General features: G+C 49.8%; 1 protein-coding gene across 18 annotated transcripts in view; it reads right to left on the bottom strand.

Moving 5' to 3' along the window:
* Window positions 1–22,277, bottom strand: part of LOC100523747 (phospholipid-transporting ATPase IB) — a 516,337-nt gene that overhangs the window by 110,433 nt on the left and 383,627 nt on the right. For 17 of the 18 annotated variants that reach the window (XR_014818973.1, XR_014818972.1, XM_021065485.2 and 14 more), the window contains 3 exons: window positions 22,140–22,201; window positions 21,204–21,260; window positions 19,250–19,357 (listed from right to left, as the gene is read on the bottom strand). Coding sequence is in view for 15 of the 18 variants with exons in the window: in XM_021065485.2 (XP_020921144.1) it covers window positions 19,250–19,357; window positions 21,204–21,260; window positions 22,140–22,201 (227 nt within the window). In the remaining 3 variants the exon portion in view is untranslated. Of the gene's footprint in view, window positions 1–13,475; window positions 14,506–16,788; window positions 19,358–21,203; window positions 21,261–22,139; window positions 22,202–22,277 lie in introns of those variants that run through there. The other variant, XR_014818971.1, reaches the window with a different exon arrangement.

Here is a 22,277-nt window from a genome sequence, read left to right as displayed (position 1 = left end):
GGGGTCCCCGCAAAGCTTACCTGTGTGGGATGAAACAGGCACTGTCCCTTCGTGAGTCACCACAAGGCCAATCGACCCTGAGAGCCTTCTGCCAATTCCGACACAACGGGACGGACCGGGAGTTTGGGATCAGTAGAGGTAAAGGATTACACATGCGTATAACTGAATCACTGCGGTCCACCAGAAACTAACACGACACTGCACGTGATAAAATTTTTTAAGAGATGACCAGAAGAAGAGATAGGAAATCCCACAGGGGATCTGCCTCTACCGTGTGAGCTAAAAATAACAGGGAACAAATTCCTATTACTCCCCCAAGGCCTGTTCGCCTCTACCACCACCATGCACCAAGTCCAACGTTTAGCAGCTCAAGAGGCTGCTGACGGAAAGCTGGGAGCCTTGACTTTTGCACAAAAAGCCAAAGGAACGCCACAGAAGAAACTTCAGAGTGGATGTGGTCAGAGGCAGGAGATCTGTTTACTGCATTGGGCAGACCCACGAGGAATTTCCTGCACACAATGCCAAAGTCAGAGAGCGAGGAACCTTCTCTGAAGTCGGCAGTGAAACCAGCAGCTCTCCTGTGGACTCACACTGTGTTCCTTCGCTGCTCAGCCCCCGGCACAGACGCTTCCAAGTTCTACCAACTGTGGCAAAGGATGAAAAACAGAGAGCGGCGAGAAAAACATTCCCCCCAGGACAAAAGAAAGGCGGCGAGAAAAACATTCCCCCCAGGACAAAAGAAAGGCAGTTGATTTGAAAACCACTGTCACCGTGTTGGAGGTGGTTCTTCCTGGCTATGAACACGTGTAACACCTCCAGCAATAAATATCCTTCGCCCTGGACCCAAAACTGTTTGCCCAGGTCCACACGAACTCCGCATTTGGCTGCGTCAAGAAAAAAAAAAAAAAAAGGCTTTCATGTCAAATTTTGCACAGAAAAGTAGATTTGGGGAATTTTTTTTTTTCTTGAGGAAAGATTGAATTTATCATGAAACCGATTTCACCGAGAAACTGGTAAAACGAACCACCTTTTCACCCAAACCACAAAGATGGCAAATTCCTTTGCTGGAAGAGAAGGCTGCTCTGTTGAAAAGATTAACATATCCTGAATGGCTCTGGGGACCTGGAGGGACACATGACATCGCATTTTCCATTTAGGGCCACAGAGTTTGTAAGGATAACTCCTAACTCCTGGGAGAGGAAAGTGGGGAGCTGAGCAATCGTTTCCTTAGTGTCAAGATTCTTCCAGCAGCTCACGAGAAACTGACGAAATGTACTCTAGAAAGATTCCCTAACATGCCTGCCTTCCGCCGCAAAACCGAAATTCCTCGGCAACCTTTCATTGCCACGGGGGCTCACTGGAAGAATTAGCAATAGGGCTACAACTTCCCTTGGTTTCAGTATCTGATGTGCTCCAGCTGAAGCCACCACGGTGCTTTAATTCACATGGTGGGATACGGCTAATTGCATCTTTTCTCTTCTCTTTTTTTGGTTGCTCCTGATGTGATGGTATCCTGAAAAAATCAGGAAATTACACTTTTTCATCTGATGGAATGTCCCGCTCCTCCATACTAAGCAATTTTGCCAAGAAACCACACTCTCTGGGTTGCTTGTTGGTGTCTCTTGAAGCAGAAGTAAAAGGAAATTTATTCTTTGAATGGCTATAGACACTGACCGGTTAGAGATAATTATACGTCTGTAGGTCATTAATTTCGATTTTAGGGTTATCTGCTCCTGATGACCCTGCCTGGCCTCATGGTCAGGCTCCTGGCGCTGCAGCTCCCAGAAAGCCACTTCCTCGTACCTTCTGGAAGCCTGTCAGCTCAAGGCTGCCTTTCCCCACGCTCTGGTCCTCTACGAGTGTCCTTGCCTGGATGACTTTGCTTGGTTTATGCTCACTACCAAAAAGGATATTTTAACTGAACTTCAGCTTATTCTGCTAAGGCAGGTTCCTCTTCTCATTGAGAGAAACTGTTCAAGGAAACTCTATGAGGGAGTTTCCGCTGTGGTGCAGTGGGTTGAGGATTCGACTGCAGGGGCTTGGGTTGCCGTCGAGGCACGGGTTCCATCCCTGGCCCGGCGCAGTGGGTTAAAGGATATGCATTGATGGAGCTGCAGTGTAGGTCACAGCGGCAGCATGGATTCAATCCCTAGCCCATGAACTTCCATATGCTGTGGGTGTGGCCATAAAACGAATGAATGAATGCATGAATTAAAAAAATGAAAGAAAGAAAGAAAAAAGAAAACTCTGACGTTCCTCCCTCTTTGCCTGAAGGCAGCCTAATGGTCAGGATTTTTCCCAAACACCTTTGGGTCCATTCAAATAAATCTGCAAGAATGACTGCAGAGGAACCAACTAGAGCACGGAGGCGACCTGGGCTTGCCCATAGGTGCTCCCCCAGAACTCTGGGTACCACAAGGCTTATTCCTGGGGTGGAGACCCAAGTCCATCACTAGCACAGCCACCTGGCCAAGGGCAGCCGTGTCGGGTCCTGTCTCTGGTGGCACGGTCCTGGGGAGGCCTCCCTTGGTCCCACCAGCTTTGTCAGCCTGGTTCTTAAGCCCTTCCATACACGCCGTGGGATGACACTGCCTTGTACATATTCCTTTTCCTGTTTGTTCCGTCCAAGCCGGGTGGGATGGTTTGTTTTTGTTCACTGGAACCAAAGACCCTGACCTGCACATTCATAAAACAAAGTTTAGCATATGTGGGTTATAGCCCTTAACCAGCAAGATCAGGCCAATGGCCAAGGCAGCAGTCTGCTCCCCCCAGAAGCATTCATTTCACACCACCATTTCCTGGGTGCTCGGTAAAGAATTTCAACAAAGAGACACTGGAGTTTAAGGGAACTCGGGGAACAAGAGGTTAAGTTTCAAGACACTTCCTCATGGAAATAAGCCACGACAAAAGGCAATAGGCAGAGTCCCGACTTTGCGCATCCTTCACGTCTGCGCTCAAGGCCACATGTTCGCGCCTCTCCTGCTCTTTCAACACGTCCTACCGGCCGGATGTGTGCGCAGACAGCTGTGCCCTCTTGCAGCAAATAAGGTCATCCTTCGAACACGAGACAGGGGTCCAGGGCCACACGTGCGACAACACGCATATGACGACACACTCGCTCATACAGGCACAAGCGAGGGTTTATGATGCTTGGCGAGTGCTGGGTGGGGCTCTGGGGATGGGCGGGGGGAAGCAGCTGAAAGGTTCACGAGACGGCGGAGCCGGATGACACCACTGGACACAGGGACGCCCAGGAGATGCGCCACGGGGAGAGGAAGATGGGAAGGAGCTCCCCTCTAGGCTCGGCGTCGAGGGAGCTGGACGACTAGGTGTGCGGAGACACACATCTGGTGACGAGGCTTCACGTTATTCCTGAGTTGTGATACAAATCACACCCCAGATGACACGTCCGCCCGTGTGTCTGAGGGACCTGGGCGTCACGTTATTCCTGAGTTGTGATACAAATCACACCCCAGATGACACGTCCACCCGTGTGTCTGAGGGACCTGGGCAGTGATGCCTGGGGAGCGTGTGCTCACTGGTCTGTATCCCGGGCCTCCAGCCCCAGCATCCATTCCTTAAACACTCACCGAAACCGCCTTCTACGCCCTTGAGATGTGCGTCCATCTAAAGGGAGTAAGTGAAGAGCCCTTTTCCTCCAAGGCTGAGGGGCGCGGAAGGATTCAACTGGCAATCCTTTGCTCGCCATCTATTTACCGAGCCCCTTCTATCTCTTGGGGCATCTCCTAAGGCTGACATGCACCTCAGGTCTTGAAGCTTCCCTCTCTCTCTCTGTATAATAGCAGCCCTGTGAGCACCAGAAGAGAAGCATTTTCTTGAGTCTTTAAAAGAGCAAGGGTACTCCCCAGGCCACGTCTGAGGGGTGGAGGGCTCAGAACTTGTGGTGACAGAGATTCTGGTCGGAGACAGCTTTAGAAGCGTTCTCTTAGCAAAACGGTGATGCATAAACTGATGTGTAAAGTGGAGCCACTAGAGCAGTGTATGGAAGTTTACAAGGCCACGTGCTCTAAGAAACAGGAGAAGAGACATCTTACAGAGACCACCACTGCTGGGACCCAGGGTCAGGTGGAAGAGTGGGGGGCGGATGTGACAGGGCAGCAGAAGGAAAATCAAGAAGGAGCCTGAAAGAAGGCAGGATGCGTATAAAACTGATGAAAACAGACAACTCTCTAGGAAATGGAGGAAAATGTCACAGGGAATTCACAAACAATACAGCTCCAAACACATCCCTTTCTTAGTCAAATGTTCCCTGTTGAGCATCTTGGAAGCTGATTTCACCCTCTCAGGACCTGGAGGATAAACAGGTAGATTCTGTAACCACCTAACCCCTCGCAACTTTCTCAAAGGACAACCCCCAATCACGTAAATGCTATTGAGGAATAAAGGACTAATACTTTTCTTAAAGAAAAAAAAAAGTTTTTAGTGGAGAAAGTGGCCTGAAATGACATCTGCTGGGTGGCAACATCTCACTAGGACCTGTGCCAGAAGAAGCTCTTAAAAGGCTTGAATCAAATTCATGTTCATGCCTTATAAGAGAATATTATCTGCATTAAATTTTCCCACCAAATTTGGACCACTGAAAATCTTGGGGGGAAAAAAAAAGGTTTAGTTGTTCCTTTAATGACATGAACAAATCCCCAAAGAGACAACATTTAAAACTATCAAAAGTTGCTTCCCAATTTTATATTTCTTGGTCAAGACAAACTATTCTGGCCTAATAAGATTTTTCCACAATCTTGACCATCTCAGATTTTTAAAATCTCATTTAGAATCAGTCAGTTCATCTTATAGAAAACTATTATGTTTAAATGCAATTAAAATCAATGTTCTCATGCAATATTTAATTGTTTTTGAGTGGTGGAAGGGCGATTCATTTTTTTTTTTTTTTTTTTTACAGAACAGATAAGGACTACTTTTTTCATTTAAAATGATTCAGTTGTCGGAAAGTTAACACGAAGTAAAACGCCTATGCCCTCCATCTCCTTTTGTTTCTAAGAATTAATTTTCCCACATTAATCGGCACAAATGAACCTTTCCACAGAAAAGAAACTCATGGACTTGGAGAGCAGACTTGCGGTTGCCAGGAGGCGGGAGGGGTGGGGGTGGGGAATGGACTCGGAATTTGGGGTTAATGGATGCAAACTATTGCCTCTGGAATGGATAAGCAATGAGATCCTGCTGCGTAGCCCTGGGAACTATATCTAGTCACTTGTGATGGAACATGATGGAGGAGGATAAAGTGAGAAAAAGAATGTACATATATGTGTGACTGGGTCACCTTGCTGTACAGTAGAAAACGGACAGAACACTGCAAGCCAGCTGTAGTGGAAAAAATAAAAATCATTAAAAACATTTTTTCCCCCACATTAATCATAAAAAGGTCAAAGTCTGACTTCTTATGTTATAGGACCTTTCCTCACGGTCAACCTCAGTCCTCTGGAGGTCCCGTCTAGGAGAATGTCTCAACGACACCGCAATTTCCTCAGTGAAACTTTAAAACCCTCTCCTTCCAGTTCCATCGCCCCACCTGGCCTTCTCCATCACACCGTGGCGTCTCACGCCCCTCCTGTATCAATCACTTTTCCCTCCATCCTTCTCTCTTTCCCGTGTCTGCTTCTTCTGCTTTTACTGCATGTGGAATGACTTTACCTACAGCTTTTCTTTCCTTTATTGAAGATGCTGTATGGGGTACAATCAAGTTTCAAAACAACCTTTTTGTTTTCTTGTGATATCACTTTACCTGATGCGAAAACCTACGCCCCAGCGCAGCTCTTGCTGTCAGACCCACGGAGGCTTTGCGCCTCCTCTCAGGTGACCCAGGAAGGCTCTCCCACCTGATCGACTAAGGCACAACCCCCCAGAGAAGGTCCGTTTCTTCCATGAGATCGTCTCAGGTTTATCACACCCCAACTGCTAATGAAACTCTACCTAAACCTGACATTTTCCTGACCAAAACCGCCTCTCTGACTGTGTGCTTGTATTTATTACTCCAGAAATACCAATCCTTCCACATAATAATGAAAATGCTGTCCAAGGATGTTCTGGTTTAGGCAACTGACATTTCTGCTAAAACTACATGATGTACTACATTTCATCACTTTTCCGTCCCAGAATAAAACCACTGGAAAGTGGTTAAGTTAGTAGAAACTTGAACTAGAAACTCAAAAATTCATCCCAGTCCCATATTTGCCTCCTCTTTAATATCAGTTCCAAAAAAATAATTTCCATTAAGTAACTAAACCTGATTATTAACCCTTTACAAATACCAACTTCAACAACAGATGTTACACTGCAGATATCACGTAGCAAAAATAGTTCAACTAAATCTGTAACTGGAAATGTTCTAATTTTTTTTTTAAACTCGAAATTGTTCCTTGGGTGGGAGAAGTGTATCATTTGTGCTACTGGTCTTTCGAGCACACCTCAGAAAGTGCTCAATTCACTTCTTAATCACTTCTGTGCACATGTCTGTGCGAGGCTATTTCCAGATGTTTGGCATCTGCTTTTGTTACCAATTCAGCAGATATTAAGCATCTATTGCACAAAGCCAAATGCATTCTCCAGTTCTACAGGGGAGGTGTTTACTCTTAATTACTTAATGAATCTGCCCCTCTGCAGGGATCCAAGCTGCCGCAGTTGGATTCTTAATCAACTGTGCCACCGCGGGGACGCCAATTCATTCATTTCAATACTTTCTGAGTGCCCAGAGGACAGGGAGGTACCAAGGACATAATGAAGAGTGTTCACGCTCCTCATGAACTTAACAATTTAGAGGAAGAAACCGACCTTAATTATGAAATCCCATAAATATAACATTTAAAGTATTGTGACCCGAAACTCATAAAAGTTACCATCTTAACCACTTTACGTTCAGTGGTGTAAATCTTCACACAGTTGTGCACCAGATCGCTAAACTGTTTTTACGTGGCAAAGATGAAACTCTGCATGCATCACACAGGAGCATCTCATTTCCCAAGCCCTGACAACCACCATTCTATTTTCTGTTCCTATGAATCTGACAACTCCTCGTTCTTCATAGGGTGGAACCATCAAGTATTTGTCCACTCGGCATAACACCCTCAACATGCATCCGTGCTGCCTTGAAGGAGGCACCTGACAGGATTTCTTCATGTGTGTAGGGTTGCGTAATATTCCACTGCATAAACAGATCACGTGTGTTTATCCGCTGGATCTGTCAGCAGGCATCTGGGTTGTTTCTACCTCTTGGCTGTTGTGAATAATGCTGCTGCGAACAAGGGTGTGCAAATGCCTCTAAGATCCTGATTTTTCAGCTCTTCTGGGTGTATATACCCAGACGTGGAATTGATGGGTCATATGGTAATTCTGTGTTTACACTGTTTCGAGGGACCTCCCTGCTATATTCTCATGTGAACACACCATTTTACGTGCCCACCAACCATGCACGAGGATTCCACTTTTCCACGTTTTTGCCAACACTTGCCATTTTTTTTTTTTTTAGTAGCCATTTTAACGACCATCCTCATCTATAACTGTTGCGTTTTAAGCACTCAAGAGGAGAGAGATGAGTTGTGTCGAGAACGGGTGCTAGGAGAGACATGGGAAAGGGAGGCTAAGGAAGTCATGACTCAGCCAAGGTCTGAAAACCAGGCGAGCCCTAGCGACGTGGCAGTCGGAGACCAGGGCATTCAGGAAGCAAGGGGAGCAGGTGCACCGGCACTATGGCAACACAAAGAGGGCATGCCTGGAAGTGAGGGAAGACCAGCGCAGGTGGGGGAGGAGGAGGGGAGGACAGAGGAGGAGCAGGCTCAGGGCTTCACGGGGCAAAGGAGCCTGGAAAACAGCCTGGAGCTTCATCCCAAGGGCAACAGGAAGCCAGGGGATCAAGTCCGTTACAGTTCTAGTGTGAAAGATGATGTTGGCTACAGCAGAACAATGGGTCCAGAGAGTGTGGATGCTCAGAAACTCATCTCGAGGCTACTGCAACAGTCCAGGCGAGAAAGGCCATAGCACCAACTAACTGGGTGGGACCAGAACTAGATGAAAGGAAACAAAGGTAGGAGATATTTTCGGAGGTAAAATGACAGGGCTTAGATGCGACATAATGATGGGGAGAAGCCTGACACTCCAGGAGGAGAAAAAGGACAAAGCGTTCACACCACCTTAGGAATTAAGACTCTTACTTAGAGTCACTTGCTCAACAAACGAACCACTTGTTTGGAACACATCTAGTTTATTTTTGGAGGCGCTGGTTATTACTGCCTAGCTGGCTGCAGCAGGACGGAAATGAGACCAAAGGGTCCCCCATCTCTCAGTTCCTGACCTCACCCCTCCCATATTCAGGAGGGGATGTTTGGGGAATCAGCCAACACCTGGGGAAAACTACCTGACGTCAGGTCCATACTCCGTACACCTTGGTTTATAAACTCTGCTTTGAGCAATGATAAGCCTGGATTGACAGATTTTCTTTTTTAGGGAGAGCCCTGGGTAAGAGCTAAGACAGACCCTTTTAACAGCAGGTGACTGGAATCTAAGTCAGGAACCCACACCCTGGTGCAGGGAAGGGCCCCGGGGGCCAGGCTTCTCCCCGATCCCCATCTTATCGGCACCTGGGTTTCCCGCCTCTTGATCTTGCTTGTACTAAATTCAGCTTTGGGACAGTGCATCCTACATCAAGAGCTGGGCTGTCTAACACAGCAGCCATCGTCCAGAGGTGGCTACTGAGGACCTGAAATTGATCCGATCTGCCTTGGGATGCACTCTAGGTCCAAGACACACCCTGGACTGCAAAGATTCAGTACCACAGTGTCACTTATCTCATTAACAATTCCCTTCCATGTCTACTACAGGAAGTGACAGTATTTGGGGAATGCTGGGATAAATACATTAATAAAACTAACTGATCCTGTTTCTCTTTCCTTTTTTAAGGGGGCCATTAGAAAATTCGGAATGATACCGTGTCTCCCATTATGTGTCCACCACACAGCACTGCTCAGGGCCACGTGATTCAGAGCCATGTTGAAGTGCTGGGTACAGAGAGAGGCTCCTCTTAGAAAAACTTCTACGTCCTTCCATCTCTGTTCTGAACAGTTAGTTCTCCCCAGTTCTGCCTTCTTTTTCTTGGGGATGCAGCAGGAAGAGGCACACGGAAGGCCATAGAAAGCAGGCAAAGTCCCCCGGTACCTCAACTTTCTGACTTAGAAGATGCACGACAGGAAGAGTTCACCAGCTGCTTTTCTCCAACCTAATCAGTTTTCCAGAAGGGATGGAAGAGTTCTCTCTACCATAATTTGACCAATTTGACCTTTTCTGTCTGTAACTTAATAATTTCTTCACCAATTAGAACTCTTTCAAAAGTAACAGAAATTCCACTTGAATTGTCTTACACAACAATGGGAATATATTGATTTAGTGTATCTGAGAGTTTAGAGATGATTCCAGCTTCAGGGAGAGCTGGATCCAGGAGTGCCCTCAATGCTGAAATATTGCAGTTCAGCCTTCCTCAGTTCATCCCCAGCTAGGCACCCTCTCTGTGGTGGCTCTTAGCAGCTCCAGGCTGACGAGACCCCTATATGGCAAACCCATCAGCGAGAGAGCTTTCCCTTTTCTCTATTAATGTAAAAAAAAAAAAAATCCTTGCATTATCTCTAAGTGGGCTTGTCGCCATTCCTGAATCAATCACCACGGTCCGTGAGATAAAGATCCTGGTTAACTGGTCCTGGGCAGCAGGTCTAGACTCAGAGGTGGAGCAGAGGTGACCCATTTGACCTTTTCTGTCTGTAACTTAATAAGCATTCCAGCACTGTTGGAATGCTTGTTCGGAAAGGGGGAAAGGGATGTTGGAAGTGACCGATGAGGAGACGCCCCTGCAGCCAGGATGCTGCTGCTGGGCTGGGTGGGGGGAGTGGCCCTCAAAGCACCCTGGGCAAGACCTGCACCTCTAAATATGCCCTTATCTCAGCTTCGCTCCTTTATCAAAACCAGGGGGCCTCCTGGCCCTGCTGGTGGGAATGTACACTGGTGCAGCCACTATGGAGAACAGTAGAGAGTCTCCTCAAAAAAACTAAAAAAGAGCAACCATTTGATCCAGCAATCCCACTCCTGGGCGTCTATCCAGAGAAAAGTCTAATTCAAAAGATCCATGCACCCAAATGGTCACTGCAGCACTATTCACGATAGCTAAGACATGGGAACAACCTAAATGTCCATCGGCAGATGAATGGGTAAAGAAGATGTGGTACATGTACACAGTGGAATATTACTCAGCCACAAAAAAGAGCGAAATAATGCCATTTGCAGCAACGTGGGTGCAACTAGAGATTATCATACTAAGTGAAGTAAAGCAGACAAAGACAAAAAGCATATGACATCACTTATGTAACACTGTGGAATCTAAAAAAATGACGCAATGAAACTATTTACAAAATAGAAACAAACTCACAGACATGGCAAACAAACTTATGGTTACTGGGTGGTGGGGGGGATACATTGGGAAAGGCTGCATGACATGTGTATGAGGTTTTGAAAGGCGAGCAGGGCTGGAGACAAGGAACGGCGGGTGCTGGTGAGAGACCCCCTGTCCTGCACTAACGGTTTGTGTTGACCTTTGTGTACGTGTACAATTTTCCACAAGAAGAAGTCTTAAAACTTTGTTTAAAAGCTGCAATGATTTTCCTAAACACAAACATTTGAGAATGAACGTGCAGTCTAGGTGAAGACAGAGGTGTCCTAGACTTCTCTTTTCCTGCCTTGAGGGAGAGGGAGGACACGCACTGGTGAAAGCTGGCTCGGAAGCCAGACGGGTCCCTTGCAGACAGCTGACTCTGCAGCCCCCGGGGCAGCAGGGAGCTGAAGCGCTCACTTACTTTCACTCTTTTGGTCCCCACGGGTGCCGTCAGCAAGAGGTCTGCATCCTCGCTTCCACAAACTAGCAAACGGCGGCACATGCTTGAGAGGGAGCTGTGATTCTATGTTCTCCCTTCCGAGGCGAACCCACCCTGTTATCTTTTCTTGCACGAAGCCTGCATCTGGGGGTCTTTCTCAGGCACCTCCCTATCTCTCTCTCTCTCTCGTCTTTTTTTTAGGGCTGTGCCCGCAGCATATGGAGGTTCCCAGGCCAGGGGTGGAATCGGAGCTGCAGATGTGGGCCCTCGCCAGAGCCACAGCAATGACAGAGCCGAGCCGGCAACCTACACCACAGCTCACGGCAACACCGGATTCTTAACCCACTGAGTGAGGCCAGGGATTGAACCTGCGTCCTCATGGATACTAGTCGGGTTCGTCAACCTCTGAGCCACGACAGGAACTCCCATCTCTTAAACAGAACAAACCTAAAGAACACTGGTGTCTCTTGGGCGGCGGGGGTTGGGGAGGGGGCTGCAGCTGGTCCCCAGACCCAGGCACCTCCCGCTGCAGATGTTGGCGGAAGTCAAGCCCCACAGACAATCTCAACGCCAGCATCCCCCCGTCCCCGCCCCGGGCACACGTCCATAGGTTTGGAGAAAGGAGAAGTTCAAAACCACATCAAACCTCCTCCAGGACCACGGAGTATAAATATTACAAACAAACAAAATCAGCACGGAGCATGGACATTAATTTGCTGACAGATATTTAAAAAATTAACATCGGAATGAATGGCAAACGCCAATGCCACAACAAGACCTTTCACCCCAGAGGAAAAAAAACTCACCATCAAAGCCGCCTTGGCCTCTAATTAGCACACAGCATCCTTGATAAAACAAACTGCCAAAATGGAGCAAACCGGGCAGGCAGGAAGAGAGCGGGGATTTTAAAAAAACAAAAACGCAGGGCTTTTTCCATGTACTTTAAAGAGGCCCTTGTTTGAAACCCGCTTCCCTGGGGTTCATGGGCAGAAGACTGCTGCCCACATGCCAAGGGCGTGTGGGCATCTAACTGTACATTTATGTCTGAAAAATTCTATTACTTAACTGCAGGGCCAGTTACTTCCGAAAAAACTTACTAAAAACAAAATTTTTAAGAACCACTGACTCACGATTCTCTGACCTCTGGTTTGCACCACGCATGCCCCGGTTGTCCTTCATATGGTCAAGGTGTGGGGGTCGTATCCGGAGGTCTTGGGGCCTGGGAAGTCCCAGCCATGCAGCCTGCTGACTGCGGTGCGAGATCTTTCTTTCCAAGCCCCCATTTGCTCAACGGTCGTAGAGTTGTTTGTCAGACGAGCTCAGGCTTAACTCCTTATGCAGGCAGCCGCACGGGCAGAGCCTATTTTTTGTCTGGACACAGTACATTCTCCATAGACACCACGTACTGTGACTTACAGGCCTGTGACCTCCCAAGATAGATGCCACCTGCTTCTTAGACCTCATGAAACTGAGGCTCAGAAACAACACAGTTATGGGAGTTCCTGCTGTGGCTCGGCAGGCTAAGAAGCCCACCAGTGTCCATGAGGATGCAGGTTTGATCTCTGGCCCCGCTCAGTGGGTTAAGGATCTGGTGTTGCCGTGAGCTGTGGTGTAGGTTGCCGACTCGGAAGAACAGTCTAGAGATGATGTATCAGCATTCCGAGGCTGGGCTCCGTGCTCAGGGATTCTGATTGTGCGTGTGTGTCTGCGTGTGTCTGTCACAAGCACAGATTTTTGGTGGGAAGGACACTGGTGTGTTGATAAGCAGCCTTGGCGACTCGTGCCGGGCGCAGCTTTCCCCACGGTGCCCGAGACAAGGCCACATCTTTGACGGGCTTCTTTCAGAACAAACACACTTCTTTGCCAGGAACCCCCAACAAACGTTCCCCCCGCCCCCAGCCCCCAGCCCCCATCTCCTTCGGGGTTTTGAACCACCTGCTACAGCATGGGGTCAAGCTCCCCACGGAACTCGTGTGGAGAGGACTCATGCACCGGCCAGGCTGGGGCACAAGGCCTGGAATAGGATACAAACTGGCCCCTGAGCAGAGGAAAGGTGAGGGTTCGGGGGGAGTGTGTGCTGGGGACAAACAACCATATCCCCAGGCCACAAAAGTGAACCCGAGGACAAGCCCTCTCCTGGCTCTCAGGCTGGTCTCTGGCTAACACAGACATTCTGGAATGTTCTGGAAGTTCTGAGCCGAGAGGGCCTTCGTCTCTGCTTTTCGGCTTACGTCCTAGAGCACAGGCAACCTGGGAACAAAACCCCCCTTTTTATATTGAAATGGAAAATACCTGGGCCTGAGAGCTTGCTGGGCTGCAGAGTCCAGGGGACGAATCACGCAGGGAAGATGAGTAATTAGGCGCTTTGATCCAAGCACCGCACCTCAGCAGCCAGCCCTCCTGCTCAATTTTAGCCCCCTGGGAGCTGCCCTGTGTACACAAACTGTGTACATAAAACTCACAAGTAAACTCATTCCTGGATTTAGGATTTGAACAACAACAACAAAAAAGGCTGTCCGATGCCAGCAGCTGGCTGGAGCCTGGAGCCTGGCACGGCAGACAGAGTTAGCAGTTCGTGGGCTTTGAAGTCAATTTTTTTTTTTTACCCTCTTTTACTAGCAATGAAAAGAACTTTAAAGGCAAAGGAATGGAGTCTATGAGGAGGGTTTTTCCATGGCGAACGATGTCATGTCTTTGGGTTTAATCCTCGATTTAGAAAAAGCCGAGACCGTCAAGCCGTCACCCCGGCACCTGCCGGGTCTCACAGCAGCCCTGCTGAAGGAAACAGGGCACTTGTGGATATTTCAACACCCATCTTTTCCCAGAACCCCCAGCACTGGCTTAAATGATGTAATGAAGTAATATTTCAGGTGTGGGGAGCAGAGGGTCTCCAACTTTACGTGGAAGAACAGTCTGGAGATGTATCAAAATTCAGAGGCTGGGCTCTGTGTTCATCACCTGTCTTCTGATATTGTGTGTGTGTGTGTGTGTGTGTGTGTGTGTGTCTGTGTGTGTGTGTGTGTTGCAAGCACAGATTTTTTTTTTATTTTGGTGGGGAAGGAGGCTGTCATTTTAACAAGCAGCCCTAATGATTCAGACACATCAAGCCTCTGTAACATGTTAAACTTCTTTAGAACTGGGAGTTTGAGTCACGACACTCCTGTGTATAAAGGTTCAAGAGCATAATTTATCCCTCTGAGAAAAAGAGGCGTGGGCAGGCCTTAGGTTTCCCACAGGTAACCGCATCCTATCTCCTCCCCGTCTCTGAGGTCCGCAGGGTGAGTAAGAGGGTTCTGACTCTGCCGATCAGGACGGGAATGCAGGCTAAGCCGTGGCCAAAGCTGCCCAAGCTGGTGGGGGCAGGTCTCTGGACTTCTCAACAGAGGTCAAGTGAGAGGCGCCCCCATCCCCAGCCCCCAAAGCAGCAAGCCTTGGGAAACACCTGAAGGAAATAAAAGCCCATTTCCTGATCCAGTTTTATTTTACTTTATTTTTATTTATTTATTTAGCCATTTCTTGGGCCGCTCCCGAGGCATATGGAGGTTCCCAGGCCAGGGGTCGAATCAGAGCTGTAGCCACCGGCCTACGCCAGAGCCACAGCAACACGGGATCCGAGCTGCGTCTGCGACCAACACCACAGCTCACGGCAACGCCGGATCGTTAACCCACTGAGCAAGGGCAGGGACAGAACCCGCAACCTCATGGTTCCTAGTCGGATTCGTTAACCACTGCACCACGATGGGAACTCCTATTTATTTTTTTACTTTTTGGGTCTTTTTAGGGCTGCATCCTCAGCATATGGAGGTTCCCAGGCTAGGGCTCAAATCAGACCTACAGCTACACCACAGCCACGCCAGATCCGAGCCGCATCTGCGACCTACACCACAGCTCAAAGCAATGCTGGTTCTGAACCCACTGAGCGAGGCCAGGGATCGAACCCGCCACCTCACAGTTCCTGGTCCGATTCGTCTCCGCTGCGCCACGAGGGCAACTCCTCCTGATCCAGTTTCAGACCAGGTTTCCTCCCCTCTAACTGCAAGCCTGGCTTCAGCAGGCAGCTCGGGGCCAAAGAACATTTACCATTTTCCACCTTCAGGCCTGGGCTCCGAGGCCCCGTCATGGAGATGCTTACGAGCCATGGTTATGCCACCGGCGGAAAGAAAAACACCCGGCCCCCTCTGGAAAAACATCACGCATCTTTCCCAGCTGAGGACTTTGGCGTCATCCGCAGTAGACGCACCCTGAGTTCCTAATTCGAGGGAGAGGTGAACTCACTTTGGGCCTGAAAACTGGGCCGAGAGGACGCCCCCACGAGCGCACAGATGCTGGGTGTCCTCGGGCAGGAAGGATATAGCCGCCTTTGATTTGAGAGGCTGTCGCGGGGACCCCCCGACTCCTGGCTGGCTGTCACGTACCACCTCGCGAGGAGCTTCGGGGAAGAAAAAGGCGCTTTGATGGGGGACCGTCGCCCCCATTCCACAGCCCTCCTCCCCTCTGCCCTCAAGGGAAAACCTGCCTCTCCCTCGTGAGAAAACCTCCAAACAGCACGGCTGAGACAAAGACAGAGTTAATCAGCTGGGTTGGGGGAACCCCGGCAGAAACAATGCATCTTTTCAAGACTTGATGATGCGGTGAACAGACAGAAAGTTTTGTGGGCCGGGTCCTGTCTCCGGTTCCTGGGTGAGAAACGCCATGTGCCCCCAGACACTGGGTTAATTCTCCAGCTCCAGAGAACGTGTGCCTTTGCCAAAAACCGACCGCTTCGGGAACCACAGAGAATGGTTTATAAAAATCACTAGAAACGTCTTATAGTAACAGCAATAACAACAGGACTTTTTAAAAGGCAGGCTCTTTGCAGAAGCCTGTCTCTCCTGAGCATCTGCCACCTGTCTGAGTCAGCTCGCGCTGCTGTAACAAAAGACCGCAGCGGAGGCGGCTGAGCAACAGCCCAGTTATTTCTCCCAGTTCTGGAGGCTGGACGTCTGAGACGGGCAGAGGGTGCAGACTCCTGCATCTTCACCAGCAGGAAAGGAGTGAGCCGGTCCCCCCTCTTCTCATCAATCACGCCTCCCTCCCCGAGCCCCCCTCCACGCCAGGGGTCAGCGCTTCAACCTGAATTTGCGGGGAGCACAGTCAGTCCACAGCCCCGGCCTGGGACCAAAGGGACGGGCACGGCTTGGCCACATTTTCAGTTTCTCCCAAGGAGCCACTGCCTGTCACCAACTGCACCCTTTGCTTCAGGACAACACATCTCGCTTCAGGAGGCAGCAGAAAGCCTGAGACGACAGCCTGGTTTTCGCCACTCTCCACCCCGGTGGTTCTTCCTAAGATTCTTCTTTAAAAAAAAAACAAAACTTCCCTACCCCTTTGCAAAGAATGAATGAACCACCGGCTGGCAGGCCCCAGGGGAGAGAGGGCTCGAGTGGGTCCTGACACTGCTCGCACACCCTGTCCCACTAAGAGCTCCGCCCTGGGGCAAGAGAGAAGAGGCAGGTCTATAAACACAGGCAGCCCATCACCCAAAGCCTCCCTAAGTAACCTCTCTCTCCAAGTCTCAGGGAACCTCAGTCTTGGCCGGCGACGGCTAAGCTCCTGGTCCGACTGTACAGCACAGGGCACAGCATCTGGTCTCTCGGGACGGAATGGGACAGGGGACGAAAGGAGAAATGGATGCATATGTATGCGCCACTGGTCACTCTGCTGGATACTGTAAATCAACTACACTTTAATTAATAAAGAAAAACAAGGAGCTCCCATTGTGGCTCAGTGGGTTAAAAACCTGATGAGTATCCGTGAGGGTGGGGGTTCGATCCCTGGCCTTGCTCGGCGAGTTAAGGATCCGGTGTTGCTGTGAGCTGTGGTATAGGTCGCAGACGCAGCTCAGATCCAGCGTGGCTGTGGCTGCGGTGTAGGCCGGCAGTGGCAGCTCCAATTCGACCCTTAGCCCGGGGACTTCCAGGTGACAAAGGTGCGGCGTAAAAATTAAAAACAAAAACAAAAACCTCATTTGCCTCCTGGATACCGACCATCCAACAAAAAAGTTGAAACAATGTGGTTTACATGAAAAATAGGTTTTTTTAACCAAGTGACATGAGAGTGAATGTTCCAGTTCCTTTGCTACAGTGGGTGTCAGGAGGAGCTCACTGATTCTCTGAAAAGTGGCCAACGATGGAAATTTCAGCATTAACCTGAGCCTTCGAACCCCAAAGGCCAGCCTGCGACTCGGACAGCGCAAATGCGACAGGTCAGCGACAGGGGCCAGCACACTCCTCCCCGGCTTGGCAAGTCCCCCTCCAGGTGGGCTGGTGAGCAGCCTAACTCGGGCACGTCTGAACCGCAGTTACTGGTGCTGGGGAACCCAGGGGGGCTCCCAAGCCCTCCGCGGGGGTCTCCGGGGGGCTCTGTCCCCATCGGCTGACTCCATCCTGTCACCTGTCTCTCTCCTCTGATTGAGGAAACCGTCCCCAGCCGCTGGCTGCTGTGCCCTTAATGTTCCTGCACCACAAATACCCAGAGTGATATCAATCAGGCCACATCCACCCTCGACCAGAACGAGAGCGAACAGGAAACAGACACGAGGCACCAACAGCCATCATCTTGTTGCGGATGCCAGTCTGGCTTTAAAACAGGGCTGATTTCTTTAAGGGTATGAGGCATCTTTGCTACACAACAGATCTGGACTCATTCAATGCGCTGGCACTTTGTCTCCGGCTTGGATTTGGAAAAGAACTGAGAAAGGTGTCGTGTGTTTGTCCTGCCTTACAGGTGACAAAGATGTGGTGCAGGAGGCACAAGCCATCCTGTAGGACACGTCTGTGCAACTCAGCGCCCACGCTCAGAGGAGGTCCTGGCACCCTGGGGGCCATTGGCGCATCCACCAAGAAAAAGGCAAGCCATTCACTCCTGGGGAACCTCACGTGAACCAGCTGCTGGACACGGAACCTGGTCTTGGAGAGACGGGGACTTTGGGCTCATTTCTGCAGAGTAAGCAAGGTGAAGGTCATGGCCAGACATGCCAGGCACAGGCCTGCCCCTAAAACATGTCAGCCTGGGGCCGGAAGCTCCTCCTCGACCCACGCTTGGTTCTGACCGGTGAGAGCATCCTTATGCACACGTGCGTGGAGTTCCCGGCGCAAACTCCAGCCACCCCAGTGCCCACCCTCTGCCAAGAGCCACCCTGTGCCCACCCGGTGCCAATAGCTACTCTGGTGCCCATCCCCTGCCAACAGCCATCCCAGAGCCTGGGGTGCACACCTGCCTAAATCCGGGGAGAGAACCAGGCAGGCTGGCAAGAGGGGCTTCCAGCTGTTTGGGAGGGAAGCTCAGGGTCCTGGGAACCCAGGGAACAGACGAGAGGTGGGGAGCTGCCCCGACATCACGACTGATCACTCCACAGAGAGGGACCCGGCCAGCAAGGGACAGTCATCGCGGGGGTCTCCACAGGCCATCAAATGTGAAAAGAGAAATGCCTTCACAGACATTCGGTGTCTTCTACTGCCCATCACACACTCTTTGGTAAAGTGGGAAAGATTTTCCTGTAGAGAATTTCTATGTATGTTAATAGAATTATATAGAGAGAGTGGATATGGATTTTTATACGCTGTGTACGTGTGAGCGAGAGACAGAGCGAGCGAGGAGTTGGGCAGACCCGGCTGGGGTCTCGGGGCAGTGCTGGCTGAGACCCCAGCACGGGGGCTGTGGGGTGGGCTGCAGGCAGGGCCTGTACAGCTTCACCTGGAAATTGAGGACATTCGGAAGCCAGGCTTCCAAGTGCCTCCCCAGACCCGACCCCGGGGGCCTCTCAGATCCCGTGCAGCACTGCTCACGGCTCAATCGCAAACACCAAAGACAACATAAAAGCAGAAAAGATGAGAAAAATCCAAAGTCTTCCATCTCAGCCTCTCCAGTTAAGAGACGAATAATGAGACGGTCTGGTTAGTTCATGATCTGGTTAACAGAGCGGCACCGATCTCTCAGGGGACAAATCATCAACGACTCAAAGCGTCGAGACGCTCCAGGTCGAAATGACCATCGACACAATCATCACGGGCTTGGGAGGCACTCACACCTCCTCCAGGTCTCCAAGGCCATGAGCCCGGCGCAGGAAAGCTGTAATTACCATGGCTGAGTAATGGAAATGTGGGCATTCTGGGCGGCTGGACGCTTTATGCTGACCAACTCCGTAACGGTTAAAACGTCGAGTGCTGATTCTTCGGACTGGACAACCTCTTCTGGAGGCCTCGGCTTGGTCCATCTCCCCCCCCCGCCCCACCCCATGCATTTTGATGGAAGCAGGCCACACGGACCTGTCCTGGAGCGCGTCCCCGTCCTGAGACACGCAAAGCACCCGCAATCAGAGCACTGACCTGGCCCTTCATGTCTGGAGCAATGGGGACGGTGGGCCAGATGGTCGAGTAGACGCCAAAAAACACCAGCCAGATCAGCACGCTTCCCCAGACGGCCAGGTGACTGAACTGCAGGAAGGAGACACACGCTCAGGCAGGACGCTCTGCGGGCCCGGGAGCCACCTCAACCCCACCCACTGCGGGAGCCCCTGGGTCCAGGCCACCTTTCCTTAGGGAAAGACTTCGACGACTCTCCGGTCATTGGAGAGCTTGATTTTCTTCTCTGGAGGGCCCAACAGTGAGTCCAACTAATCAGGGACCCCAAACTCCCCTGAAGATGAAACTGCTTTTTCCACCACTGTTGCCCTTTGCTCTAGAGTCACCCCAGGGTGCCAGCTCCTCTCCGGCCGTCCCCAGTGTCGGCTCCAGCCTGGAGCCGGACAAACAAGGTCTTGGTGATCTAGGGAGAGGGCGCCGGACAGACAAAACCCCCAAGATGGTTTTATTTATCATTTGGAGTCCTGAAGTGTTCTCTTCCTTTTCCAAAGAACTCTGCAAAAACCTGGAAAGGATGTTAAGTCTTTAGGACAATGCTTAGGAATTTCTTTGTCTCTCTCCCTCTCTTTTTTTTTAAACAGCCCCGCCCATGGCATATGGAGGTCCCCAGGCTAGGGGTTGAATCGGAACTGTAGCTGCTGGCCTACACCACAGCCATAGCCACGCCAGATCCGAGCTTTGTCTGTGACCCACAGTGCGGCTTGCGGTAACGCCGGATCCTTAACCTTCTGAGCGAGGCCAGGGATCGAACCCGGATCCTCACAGAGACAATGCCGGGTCCTTAACCCGCTGAGCCACAGTGGGAACGCTGCCTTTGTCCTCTTGGTAGGACGCTCTTTGCCTTCCTTCCTGCCACACTCCGTGATCTAGTCCACCCTGAAGCTCTGTCAGCTTTTTCAAAAAACACACCAGAATCTGACCTCATCTCACTGCCCAGGCTAAGCCACCATCACTGCTCACCTGGATGAACTGCCACTGTCCCTTAACAGCTGCTTCCTCATAACCCCCCCCATTTAATAGGCACAGAATTAAAAACCTATTTAAACATTAGATGCAACCATGAAACATTGGGTACAATCTTCAAAAGCTGCAAAGTTCCAAAATGTCCAAAACCAGGGACTGATTAAGTAAGTGGTGGGATGCTGATAAAATGCAATACTCTTCAGTCACGAACTGTGATTTGGAGAAGTGTATTTTAAGGTAGAGGAAAATGTATACTTCGTTTTTAAGTGAAAAAAATCTGCAATACTCCACGTTCTGTAACGCACTGTCTTATTGAAAACACGGAAAACAAAGTCTGGAACGTTACACAGTGAGGGTTAGCAGAAACTGTCTCTGGGGGTAAAACTATGGAAATTAAAAATTCTCCTTTCTGTCCTTCTGTATTTTTTTTTTTTTTTACAATGCACATACACATTTGAAATGAGCTGACTGTTAGTAGCTTAGAGCTATATTAAGTGCTCAGCAAATGAATCATTCGGGAACTCTGGATTGCCTACGTGCCCTGATAAAGATCAAACCACCATTTTTACACGCAAAATGCAAAATATAAGAGCTCAACATTCCTTACTGTTTCCTGAGGCTTAAAAAGACACTATGCCAGGAGCTCCCACTGTGGATCAGAGGGTTAAGAGCCTGGTTAGTATCCATGAGGATGCGGGTTCAATCCCTGGCCTTGCTCAGTGGGTTAAGAATCCAGTGCTGCTGTGAGCTGTGGTGTAGGTCGCAGATGAGGCTCAGATACCAAGTGGCTGTGGCTGTGGTGTAGGCGGGTGGCTGCAGCTCTGATGTGACCCCTGGCCAGGGAACTTCCATGGGCTGCAGGTGCAGCCCTAAAAAGAAAAGGGAAAAAAAAAATACATAGTATACCATAAAAACATCTAGAGTGGATAGAGAAGTAATTCCGGAGAAAACTTACTTTTGTCCATGCTGTAGTCTCCAAACCGGCTTTCAGACAAACGGTAACAACAACGTACTGCGAAAGACAGAGGAGTTTGGAAGATGCATTATCCTCTCTGATTTTCACTTCCCAGCAGAAATCCCAGACCCCTGAGGTTGATCCTGCAGGAAGCTGTACTTTGAAGGTACCATCCTGGTAGCTAATTCTCTAGGGGTCCGTTTTAGGAAACATATGGGCAGGTTTAAGAAAAGCCCTCATGGCTCAGCTGCAACGAGTCTGATTAGTATCCGTGAGGACGCAGGTTCGACCCCTGGCCTCGCTCACTGGGTTAAAGATCTGGCGTTGTCGTGAGCTGTGGTGTAAGTCGCAGACGTGGCTTGGATCCCACCCTTCTGTGGCTGCAGCTCCAATTCGACCCCGAACCTGGGAACCTCCATATGCTGCGGATGTGGCCCTAAAAAAGCAAAAATAAATAAATAAATAGGATTGTCTTCTCACAAGTAATTTTATTGTGCTCCTTTCTCAGCTTGAAGATCTGTGAGAAAGCACCTTCCATTCTTTTTCCATAAGTAGATGCGAAGTGATCATCTGAAGAATGAGGACATCTGTTGATCATCTGACCAGAAATCTTTTTTTTTTTTGGCCTCACTTGGGCAAGCAGAAATTTCCGGGCCAGGGATCGAACCCCAGCCACAGCAGCAACCGAACCACAGCAGTGACACTGCTGGATCCTTAACCTGCTGAGCCACATGGGAAGTTTCTGTCTGGAAATCTTATCTGGGCATAACCTTCACTGAAACAGAAGGTGAGCGTTTCACAACCATTCTGAGCTTTACGGAATCTCCAACGGATAAGGAGATGAAATAAGCACTAAAGACGAAGGTCGAGTGTAAAGAGAGCGGCAGAACCCACACATGTGCCTTTGGAAGCGATTCAAGAGACAGAAACACTTACCGTGTAGACAATATTTCCAACAAATAGATAGTCTGTGGCGTGACCATTGGCCAACACAGTGTCTGAAAAACAAAGACGTGAGCATTAACCTCTGGAGCTGAGCACTGCCACTGCTGTTATTCAGGATGTAACAGAAGC

Source organism: Sus scrofa, chromosome 11, assembly GCF_054392235.1.
Source record: "Sus scrofa isolate SSC_HxYL_T2T_F1_AM1 chromosome 11, Sscrofa_HxYL_maternal_Yorkshire_Landrace_v2.0, whole genome shotgun sequence".
NCBI classification, from domain to species: Eukaryota; Metazoa; Chordata; class Mammalia; order Artiodactyla; family Suidae; genus Sus; species Sus scrofa.
The sequence above is the reverse complement of the archived record's forward strand: the minus strand, read 5'-3'. Positions and strand labels throughout refer to the sequence as shown.